The 12,075-nt window shown below is 37.3% G+C and overlaps 1 protein-coding gene across 2 annotated transcripts; it reads right to left on the bottom strand.

The window, feature by feature from the left end:
- Positions 1 to 677: 677 nt before the first annotated feature.
- LOC137710936 (probable ADP-ribosylation factor GTPase-activating protein AGD9) lies at positions 678 to 5,615 on the bottom strand. Of its 2 annotated transcripts, none has more exons than XM_068450104.1 (7): positions 5,383 to 5,615; positions 5,052 to 5,170; positions 3,421 to 3,856; positions 3,032 to 3,298; positions 1,909 to 2,028; positions 1,296 to 1,394; positions 678 to 1,129 (listed from the first exon to the last, which is right to left on the bottom strand). In XM_068450104.1, the coding sequence occupies exons 1-7, from the start codon at positions 5,449 to 5,451 to the stop codon at positions 1,022 to 1,024; spliced, it is 1,218 nt and encodes a 405-aa protein (XP_068306205.1). In that variant the 5' UTR covers positions 5,452 to 5,615; the 3' UTR covers positions 678 to 1,021. The 2 variants fall into 2 exon arrangements, with proteins under 2 accessions (XP_068306205.1, XP_068306204.1); XM_068450103.1 differs by having other exon boundaries at positions 1,909 to 2,039; positions 3,037 to 3,298.
- Positions 5,616 to 12,075: the final 6,460 nt, after the last annotated feature.

Here is a 12,075-nt window from a genome sequence, read left to right as displayed (position 1 = left end):
TTAAAAAATAAATACAAAAAGTTATATGACGTCAGCTAGCAGCATAGCTGGGCCCAACTTTTAGAGCTAGCTGGTTGGCTATGTTTGCTGTTTGGTCAGCCCTCTAGCCATTTGACTATATTTTGGCTTGGTGGGTCCCAAATTTTTTTTGCCCAACCCTCCATTGGAGATGGGTTTTGTGTTAAAACGGACTATGTTTTGACCTATAGCCCTATGGTCGGCTTGGTTGGAGATGACTTAATGGCTCGTTTTGAAGCTCTTTTAAAATGATTGAAAGTGTTTTTAACAAAAATATTTTTGAGGTTCTAAAACTGGGACATGTAACTAATAACAACTACCAAAACACAAATTGTACGTTGTACAATCAAAGCACATCAATTCACTTCGCTCGAGAGGCCACAATTACTGCAGGTCTACGAGGAACATGTTATGCAATATAAGATGTTAACGTAACTCAATCGTAATTGTTCAAATAGGAGGGAAAGGAAGATGAGAGAGATTAGGAAGTGAGACAATCATCCTCCGGAAAAGGCAGGTACTTGACAAAGGACACAACTACATCAAGCAACTTGACCCGACCCAAATTACAGTTCTTAAAGTCAACCCTGTCATTCAAGCAACACATCTTCCCTTCGATAACTTAGCCTTCAACGATATATTTCTTGCAAGTTCACTTATAATAAAAGATTGAATTAAAATTGGGCAGGGACAGAATCCACAGTTTCAACAGAATACAGGCCTTGCTCCCTTGGCACAAAGCAGTAATGTTATGGTGGTTTTACAAAAACACGAGCACATATAATCCACAATCTCAGAACAATAATAATTCCTGTGCTACAAAATAAAACACCCGCCACTCTTAAGCCCCGAAAATTTTTGTAAGTCTTACTGGTCTTTTGAAGAACTTTATCGATAAGTCTTACTGGTCTTTGGAAGAATTTTATCGACTCTCTTTACAACCCCTACATATGATATTGGCTGGTGTACTTACTTTAACAAATGAACAGAAAGCATATCAACATCACAGGATTCTGTCCTGAAGATCCGTCATTAAATTGGATGCCAAGGAGCTAAGCTTCTTCCCCGTCTCTCCAGCAATATTCTTTAAGGAAGAGATATCCTGTTGTGCCTGGAAAGCATCACAGCAATTAAACCCAAATTAGTAACCAAAACTCAGAATGGAAAAAGAAAAGCAAATCCAGATTAACTTTTGGTGAGACACAGGCCAAAAGATGATAGGCATACATCACACAAAAATGACGGGCAAATTTATTGCCTGCCACTGCCAGACATACCTGAAAAGACAGTCGGTTGATTAGGTCGCTTGCATTAAGATCAATAGCTGGATCTCCCCTGTCACCAAATAGATCAGCACTGGAGATGGCAGCAGAACCCTGGAAGTAGAAAGACAATTGTGTTATCAACAGCTAAATTCATTCTCTAAGATTTCTCTCTATCTCGGCATATCAAATATATTGGCAATTTGGTATTGGCCTTCAATGCTAAAGTTTCACATGAAAGTTTTATATTCAAGCACCCCCAAATTTCATGTCCAGAACAAGAAAATACATATAAGATTTGTAGGAACTTTAATTGAACCATATGTTTTGAAGAAAATAACTAATAAAAACAATTGTCAGTAAAATAGTAACTCAGTACTGTTGATTGATCGTGAAATATAAAGATCACAAGTTTATACTAAAAATGGTTCCTTTTAAGATTTTATTTTATTAAAACAGAAAAAACATGGTTTAGGATAAATATAATTTGCCAATATGAGGTCTAGCTGAACGATAGTGGTAACCTGACAAGACTTCAACCAGAAAGTAAAAAACCAAAGACATGGTACAATAATTCAAAAGAAGCACATGAACATGAACATGGTATTATAATGGTAATGACACACACCGAGAACTTCTGCAAGGAGGCTTGAGCATCAACATCAGCAGATCTGTTCTGGTCACCAAAAAATTGTGCGGAAGAGATAGATTTTGCATTTGTGAATTTCTTTCTTGCTTCATCAGTTTCCTGAATTTGAAAAAAATAAAACCTGAATATTTAACAAAAGAAGAAAAGGAACAGAAACGAAAACTGGTTTTCAGAGTGTGCTGAAACATGACATAAAATAAGTCTTAACATGTCACAAGTCTCTTCTTATAGGTCTCTCCAGTAATCAATATCCAAGCGCAAAAAGACAAATGCAAACATATCCATAAGTGTGAACACTATAAGACTCAAAAATTTTAGATTGAGGAAATCACCAGCAGTAAACATTCTTCTGAAGAATATTTAAGTGCTAAGTTTTCCTAAAGAGGTTTGTAGTTACTACAATCTCACAAGGCAAACTTTATTTCCACCTCTGAAAATTATATGGCCGGAGCCAGGTCAGGCAGGAGTGATTGGTATTATGGGAGGATTGTACATTCCAACTGTCATAACAATTTTACTCTGGAGGCACCATTTAATAAAACAAGGCCTTACCATTTCAGGCATATGGTTTGCACTTAATAACAACATAGAAAGGGAATGGATGAAAAATCTACAAACCATTTAAAAAGACTCAAGTAACACAGAAAATAATCTCATTCACCTTTTTAAACATCATAATCTGCCTATTTGTCTTGCAATCCATTCTTACTTTGTATTAGAATTCTAGAATACGATAGACTAATTTTGTATCTGACTATTTTTTCTCTTCCCTAGTAATATAGTGCCCGTCTCTTTCCTTAAAAAGATGATAGGAAAAGTTTAACCCATATGGTTCTCTTCGATTCATCAACCTTATACTTCTAAATCATGTCAACTCGTTGCTCCTGGTTTGATAAGTGAAACATGTATCTAGAGAATTGGGCACATAACATTTTTTTTTAATTGCATTTGTTAAATCCACAATTGAAGGCATGTCAGGAACTTTATATGATAATCATAAGCGACACGGAAACAGAAACAGTTACTTCAGTCGTGACGTATTTGAACTAGTTCTCGTGGAAACTACTTTATATGTTAAAGTCATAGGTCATAAATAACTTACTTGAACTTTTGAGGTATTTGAACTAGTTCTCTTGGGGAAACTATTGTCCATTCCAAAATCCGAAAAGAAATTTGATGACTTTGGTGGAGCAATATGGCTAATCACATGAGCACCAGTGGGATTTGTCTCAGTATTTTGGACAATTTCTACATACTCAAATCGAGATGCAAAGGATGATCCAGCTGTTGGAGTGCTGTTAGTTGAGGAAGGCACTGGAACTGGGGCAACTGGCTCTTCAGGTTTCTGATCGTACAGGCTTTCACTTGGCTGCATTTGATAAAGTTAAGATAAATGCATTTTGGTTAAACATATAATCAAATAAGAAACCGAATCCAAAGATACTACATCTGATGAATAATCTACCCCAATTTTGAATAAGCAATCACAACCTTTGTAGTAAGTTTGCGAGCACCAAGCCCCCCGGTCTTCCCAGTTTTCTTAGCACCACCAAGAGGCTTCTTAACAGTACTGGTAACATATGTATGAGGGGCTTTCGGGGAAGCAGCGATTTCAGGTGTTTCTTTCCTTGCTATAGAGTTCTCTTTTGGAGCTTCATGGGTCTTGACATCAGGAAGCCCATTAGATGCTTGTCCTGACTGAGATGCAACAGGAGATGATGGAAGACCTGCCTCTTCTGCCATACTTTTGGCAACTTCTTTGGTAAGTATATGCCTATACAACTCGGCAGCTCTTGATGTGTACTTAGCCTCAATTTTGCCTCCATCCGTCCATCCATGCTGCTTAAAGAAAACTTGTGCACGGTTGTTTCCTCCAAAGCTCATCGTTCTCAGCTGTTCAGGAGTCCATGAGTCTAAATTTGTAGATCTATACCAATAGAAACAAATGTAAAACTGTTAGTCATTGTCGTCGTTGTTGCTTTTGCAGTTATTTGTTGGCCATAAGAATTTCAATATCATACATTATCAAATACAGTGTTGTTTAAATTTGAATATCTGACTTCAAATTCAATTCAACATCAAGTTTTTGAAAAGTAAACAATCTTTCACTTGTACTTTCCATTGTGAAGACAAAATATAAATTAAAAAGTAACTTTCTTGTAAACTTAGAAAGTTAGAATCACACTAAATGGGGAAATAAGATTTTAACAATTTGATTGAAATGAAATCTGAAATCAAATTATCAGATCCACCCATGATGCTACTGTATTTTTATTCTAAACATGGCTAAATTTGGAATATGGAAGATTTGCCTCTGTATTTGTTGGGCTGGCTGCCTTTATCCCGTACAAACAAAATACTAGGAAGCCCTGACATCCTTAAACAAGAGGAAGATTCCTCCGGCCTTAACAACAAGAGGCCGCATTGTATACTACAAAACACTAAACTCGGCAAGATTTGCGAATGGACAGCTGCGACCATCAATCCATTGGCCATTGACTAGAAAATACATCAAAAATCCAAATGGAGGCTTTTGAGGTTAAAACATAAAGCTTACCTTTTGTTATAACTTATTAAGGCCTCATTCATTAATAGAGCTAGTTGGCAATTTACAATAACTATACAGGGAAAAAGTAAAAAGGCTCCCCTCTTTAAACCAAAATTCCTCTTTCTAATAAGAAACAAGTGCAAAGATTGTCCGAAAAAAGCAGCGTGGCCAAGTAAGTCAGAAAGTATCAATCAACAAAAGCATGTCACTGCAAAAAAAAATTTAGAACGACAACAACTGCATTCTGAATTACACAAAACTAACGGATCCCTCGTATTTGTTTGTTTGTATGTAACAGTTCATGGTTCTATAATAAAGCAAGATCTCGTGCACTTCTGTCCTATGCCACACCCTCAATTCAATTCGATCAAATGTCCATCGTATCACCAAATTCAATTCGATCAAATTAATAAGACAAACCATTGCTTGGATCCCCAAAATTCAGGATACATCAACCCCTTCACCATACTTATACATAAATACATACAATATATGTACTCAAAGCCAACACAGAAAACTTGAAGAATCGAAGACTGAGAGAATAAAGAATCCGTTAGTGCTATAAGAAATATACCTAACAAAGCTGATGTGAACGCCGAGACTACGATGAACGGCGGAGCAATCGATGCAGAGAAAGATCCCATATGTAACCGATGCCCAAGTCGGGTTCTTCGCATTACAATCGAAACACATCTGAACCACATACACACAAAAAATAAATAGAAAAAAAAACAAATAAAAGATCTAAGCGAAGAAATCACAGATCTGAATCAGATCTCACAAACCCATATCGAATTTTTCACAAAAATCAAAAACCCATATAATTTTTATCCAAAAACACAACCAAAAAAAAAAGAATAAAAAAGAAAAAAACAAAATGGAAAATGAAACTAAAGAAAACCCACCTTGTTTTCTGCCTTGGCTTTCAGTTTTCTGAAAACAGCGGTCTTGTCGTTGAAGATTTCGGACGCCATTGGAGAGGCAAATCAAAACCCAGAGAGAATATCAAACGAATCCGAAGAGGTGCTTCAACACCTCCTCAGGCAAAAGAGAGAAGAGAGGGAGGACAAAAGGCTGAAGTGAAATCCCCAAATCGATTTCAGGTTTCCGGTTTTCGGTCTTTGGAATTTTTGTTTCGTGGATTTTAAACGGAAGCATTTTATGATGGCCCCGGTTGGACGAAATGACGACATTGCCCTTGCGTTTTACGGGCATTTGCGGCTTTGGTGCTGTGTTGCTTTCGAGTAGTAATTATTTATTTGAATGGAGGGCAAAGGTGGTGGCAAGTGTGGCGGTCTCCACCAACCGCTAACGGCTGGGGGGTGTTAAATAGATGGGGGAAGCTGAACCACCAGTTGGCGGTTGCCGATTTCTTCAACCTTGAACCTTTTGTTTTCTAAGAAAATTCTTGAAAGTTAAATTTAGTCCAACACTCTGCCCTAATTTTGAAAGAAAAAAAATATCTTTTACTGTTTTACATTGAAAGGGTGCAATTTGGGTTGAGGATGAGGATGCATTTTTCCTGGACTTGGATTGTCTGCCCTTCCCATCCTATGGATTTGGATTGTCTACCCTCCTCATCTCATACCCTTTACATCCCTTCCTATTTCTGTAGTCACGGTTAAGCCACGTTAATATTTTATATTCTTATTGTTTTTTGTCTTATTATTTCTATTATAAAAATCAATATAAAATGTTGACGTGGCTTAACTGTGACCATAGAATATAGAAAGAGATGAGAAGGGTATGGGATGGGGACCTGGATTGTCTGCCCTTCCCATCCCGTACTCTTTTCATCCCCTCCTATATTATGTGGTCACTATTAAGCCACGTCAACATTTTATATTGATTTTTTTATAGAAATAATAAGACAAAAAGTAATAGGAATATAAAATATTGACGTGGCTTAACCGTGACCACAGAAATAAGAGGGGATGGAAAAGGTATGGGATGGGAAAGGCAGACAATCCAGATCCTTTTCTCCCAAGGTCTTAGAATAGTACTTACCTTTATCCAGCTTCACCCTTTTCACTATTCACAAATATTTTTTTATGTTTTGAAAATAAAATGATTGTTTAATTTATTAAATTATTTCAAATACAAGGAAAAAGTATAGTACTACAACTAACATAATTAATTCAAAAAAAAAAATCGAAAAACTTCCTTAATAATATAAACAACTACGAAATTGAAATAATCTTATTCTTTCATTTTTTTTTGGGTAAATTACACTTTACCAACACAAGTTTAGGGTCGATTTCAATTTCTTACAACATTTTTAAAACATTTCAATTTCATACCTCAAGTACTATTTTATTTCAATATGACACATACATTTTTCATCTATTGATCCGTTAAGAACTGACGTGGCTGCCACAATTGTGCCACTTGGCTGTCAAATTTGTGCCACATGACAAAAAAAATAATTTTTTATTCATTTAAAAATAATTAATTAAAAAAAAAAACAAAAAAAAACAACAACAACCTAGAACCCATCTTCCCTCCACCTTCTCCCTTTCTTCCCTCTTCACCTCCCCGACCTTCGTCCCTTCCCTTCACCACCAAAACCTCAACTTCTCCCTCTCTGTCACTTTCCTTGACAACAAGCTATTGACTTTTGTGTATACTCCTATAATCTTAGGATTCTTAGCATAGTATGATTTCATGTAATTATTTCTTTCCTTATTGATATGATTGTAACATCCTATAAATTCCTCCTTGAGAGATGAATAGACACATAATACTATTCCAAAAGCATTCTTTTCTTGGTATCAGAGCCTAGGTTAATACAATAATTATATAGAAATCACGTTGTGCGCAAAACCTAGAACAACTAATTGTGCAGCCAATTGTGCAGCGCACCGTCAGATCAGCGAGCGACGCCATCATTGCTGACCCAAGTTCGTTCATGCATCCACCCAGATTAGTGAGCGACGCCGTCATTGCTAATCCGAGTTCACCGAGCCGATCGTTGCAGCCACTCACCACTACCCGCTGTTGCATTACGCGGCCACAAACTGAGGTCCAAATATTGGAAATGTGCCCTAAAACCAATCATATGATGATACTTTATGGACATTTCACATGTTAAACTAATCTAGTTTAATGTAAAGGGCAAAGATTATTGTTTGAGCCGTCTCATATAAATGTTATATGCTTAAACGATAAGTCCAAGGAATATGTGATTGGAAGAATGCGATCTAAAGAAGTTAGATTCATGAGACCATTCTTTCGTTGACACATCCTAAACGTTCCTGATCATAGGATTGTCAATTGGGCATTGACAGTCCGTTAAGATCAGTACGTGCTATGTCTTCTCTCAGGGAGAGTGACTAGTCTCGAGTCATTGGTGTGTGTGACATCAAGACAAGTACGTAGGTGCTCAATAGAGAATGAGTTCACTGAACACGATCAACGAAGAGTTCTCATATTCATATCACATGAGAACTCATGGTTGGGATAATGCAAATTAGTCTTTTGACCTGAGGCATCACAGTTGTCTTGTGGTTAGGTCCTTAATCTTTGATTATGTCAAAGTCACTCCATCAGGAGGGTGTCCACGGCATCGTTGGGGTTAAGCCACTTAGCCATGGAGGCAAGTGAATGCGCAACAAGGGATCTCTAACCTTCAAACTGTTTGAGGGAGAATACTCTATGATATGATTAAGAATCTTTGGCCAAAGTATGAATGAGATTTAGGAATGTGTTCCAAATCACATTCAAGGTAATCATATAAGCACAAGACTCACATTGGATAGTAGACATGAATAAACTATCAAACCAAACAATGTGGTCAAGAGTATTGTATTAGAGAAAGACCGTATTGCATTTGTAATCCTAAAACTGAATAGGTTCTCCACCTCTTCTGATTAGCTTGGGTAACCATGACATGCTGCTAGGCGTCAACCATGGTTTGTGGAAGCCCTAAAAGTGTATTATCACTAACGGGAGAATTGAAAGTAAGTTCTAATTCACAATCGATTTGAAAGAGTTTGAATCGCCCACTGCCTCGCTAAAAGGAACCTAATGGATCGTACACCGTGTAAGGTAGAGATTGAAGATTCAACGGAGATGAGTAAGAATAATTAAATGGTTTAATTATTTATGGCAAGGATTAATTAATATGATTATTAATCAAACGAATAAGTTCGTTAAAAGACCTCGGGATAGTTTTGGACCTTAAGGCCCAATGGGCTTCGAACGTCAAGTCCATTGACTTAAGTTGTGTGACAACTTAATGAATAATGATTCACAAAGGCCCAAATAGCCCAATAAATCCCATGTTAAAGAAGGAGTGGTTTTGGACTTATTTACAAGTTTGCCACTCAAATGAATTAAGGAATAAGTATGACTTTATAGCCAAAATTCATTAAGGGTAATTTTTGGGGGAAAGGATGAGAACACAAGCTCTCATTTCTCTCTAAAATTTCAGCCACCTTGGAGGGATCATCTAGCAATCAAACTCCTCCAAGGTCACTCATTTCTTCTACAATATGCCTTGGTGTGGAGACTTAGAGGTTTTCAATTTTGGGAACTTGGAGAAACCTTTTCATCCATCCAAATCCATGGATCTAAGATGCAAGGAATGAAGGCCCTCTCTTTGGGTGATTAGCCTTTGCTTATGCAAAGAGGAATCTACAAAGGTATTGATTTCTCAACTCACTTTGTTTTGAGTTGAGTCTTGGTTCACCTATCTACTAGGCTTTGAAGTTCATGGGTTAAGTTTTGTTTTTGAGTGCATATAAACATGATTCCGCCTTTTAATTGTTAATTGCATGTTGTTGATGTTGCTCAAATGAACTTGTTTTCCTTCACCAAAACCCAGAAGTTCTCGCTGCAAATCCCGATTGAGAACCACCACTATCACTCCCACACCCACGCCTGATCTGTTCTAGTCACGCCTTATTTGTTCTGTTTGCAATTTTTCTTGCTTTGTTGTGCTTTAAAGGAAGTCCACATAATTGTCCTGCTTTGCCGTGCTTCAAAGGAAGTCCCAGGCAGGAAGTCCTCACAATTGTCCTGATTTGTTGTGCTTTGAAAGAAGTCCCAGGAGTAAGGAAAGAGAAAAGAAAAAAGAAAAAAGAAAAAAAAGGACAAAAGAAAAAGGAAAAAAGAAACGAAAAAAAATAGTTTATTTATTTATTTGGGGTTACTATTTGTTTTTCCTGGGTCTCGCATTGTTTAACCTAGTTGGTTTGGAATCTTGGCCCTATCAATCACCTTAGACGTTGCACTCAACTCACGCGGAGCAATGACACCCTGGACTCGTCATCCCTGCTGTAATGAGTCGTGTGCATTGATTGGCGAAGTTAAGGTAAATTCTGATCATATAAGTAATGATGGTAAAGCTTTAAAGGTTTTTGCATCTGTTCCGAATAATATATGGATAATTGATTTTGGTGCTATTGAACATATGATTTGTGATTTTAGACAGGTACAAACACTAAACCTATCCACCAAAACTAACATAAGTGTTGCTAATGGTAATATTGCCCCCATCATTGGGGAAGGTGCTATCTCTTTTTCTGATACCCTTAATCTTGATTTCGTATTTGTTGTTCCTTCTCTTGACTATAATTTATTATCTGTTGCTCAAATAATTGTCGTCCTACATTGCCTTGTGATTTTTTGGCCTTCATTTTGTGTTTTTAAGGACATTTGGACTCGCAAGATAATTGGTTATGATATTAGGAAGGGAAAGCTCTACTACTTAGAACTAATATCGTATAGTACCCAAATGTTGACTCAAGTTCTTGTTGTGGAAGGATCTCACGGGGAGAAGAAGAAAGCTTCAGATGTTTGGTTGTGGCATCATCGACTTGGACATGCTTCTTTCGATTATCTACGAAGGTTGTTTCCTAGCTTATTTATTCATAACGATGTTTCTAGCTTTAAATGTGGTGTTTGTGAATTGGCTAAAAGTCATCGTACTTCGTTTCCGTCCAATTTGAGTAAAAGTTCAGTTCCATTTATGATAATTCATTCTGATGTGTGAGTGCCCTCTAAAGCTGCTACATTTGGTGGTGCTCATTGACTCGTTACTTTTATTGATGATTGCACACATATGACTTAGGTTTGTTTAATGAAGTCCAAAAGTGAAGTTTCTTCTTTGTTTCAACAATTTCACAAAATGGTGCAAGTACAGTACAAGTCAAAAATACAAGTTCTCAGGAATGATAATGGTGGTGAGTATGTGAACTCTGAACTTCGTGCCTTTCTTGATCATCATGGTATTGTTCATCAAACTACATGCCCATATACTCCACAACAAAATGGAGTTGCAAAACGCAAGAACTGTCAACTTCTAGAGGTTGTTCATGCTTCCTTGCTTGAGGTGTGTCTCCCGTTATCTTATTAGGGAGAATCTCTCACTTCTGCTGCGTATCTTATTAATCGTGTTCCATCTCAATCAGTTGATTTTCAAACACCACTTCAGGCTCTCTCTTCACATGTTGATGTTTCTACAATCCCCAATCTTCCACCTCACGTGTTTGGCTGTGTGGCCTTTGTTCATCTCCACAAATAGCAAAGGAGTAAGCTAAAACCTAGGGCCTTACGGTGTGTGTTTGTAGGATATGCCTCCAGTCAAAAGAGATATCGATGTTATCACCCTTCAACAAAATAACTGTTTATTACTATCAATGTTGTATTTCATGAGCATGAGTACTTTGCCAGTCCTGAGTCTTCACTTCAAGGGGAGAATCAGATAGAAGTTCAAACTCTTGATTATATAATTCCAGATACAGATATTGTGAATGATGTGGAATTAAGTGGTAATGTTTTGGAGACAAGTGGTGATCATTCACGTGGAAATAGTGATGTGAATGATGTGGAATTAAGTGGTAATGTCTTGGAGACAAGTGGTGACCATTCACATGAAAACAATGTTGAAAGCCTTGTAAAGGACGAGCTGACACAACCAAACAACTCATTGCCTTCCTTACCACCGGACAATTCAGTGTTGCATGCTATATCACAGTCAGTCTCACTACTCTTGAGCCCTAACGACCATAACCAATCATCTTTGATCCCGGATGCACCATCACCACGTCAACTCCCTAACCGTGTCACTCGAGGTATTCTTAAACTTACTTACGAAGCTTACCCTAAATGCAATACTAGATATTCAGTGAATAAACCCAACCCTGAGCCTAATATGTTATACCCATTAAGCAATTATGTGTCTACAAGTTACCTGTTAGAATCAAACAAGTCATTTGTGCATCAATTATCGACTGTATCTATTCCTAACATTGTGCAGGAGGCTTTAGCTGATCCACGTTGGCAAGCAGCAATGAATGAAGAATTGAAGTCTTTGAAAAAGAATGTTACTTGGGAGATCACAGACTTATCAGCTACCAAGAAACCTGTGGGATGTAAATGAATTTATATTGTGAAGTATAAAGCCAATAAGACGGTGGATCGCTTCAAGGCACGACTGGTAGCAAAAGGGTACACTCAAAAGTATGGAATCGATTATACAGATACTTTTACTCATGTGGCCAAAATCAACACGGTCCGTGTTTTGTTGTCTTTGGCTGCAAATCTTAATTGGCCCTTACAGCAGTTCAATGTGAAGAATGCCTTATTGCATGGAG

Source organism: Pyrus communis, chromosome 12 (assembly GCF_963583255.1).
Source record: "Pyrus communis chromosome 12, drPyrComm1.1, whole genome shotgun sequence".
NCBI classification, from domain to species: domain Eukaryota; kingdom Viridiplantae; phylum Streptophyta; class Magnoliopsida; order Rosales; family Rosaceae; genus Pyrus; species Pyrus communis.
This window is presented reverse-complemented; position numbering and strand designations above follow the sequence as displayed.

Bases quoted from the DNA above. Each gene is read 5' to 3' on its own strand.
- LOC137710936 (XM_068450103.1), bottom strand. From the start codon at position 5,451: ATGGCGTCCGAAATCTTCAACGACAAGACCGCTGTTTTCAGAAAACTG. The intron at 2,040-3,036 runs TTCAAGTAAGTT...GGTTTTATTTTT, and splicing joins TAGTTCAAATACCTCAAAAG to TTCAAATTCAGGAAACTGAT. The intron at 1,395-1,908 runs GTGTGTGTCATT...TTCTACTTCCAG, and splicing joins CCTCCTTGCAGAAGTTCTCG to GGTTCTGCTGCCATCTCCAG.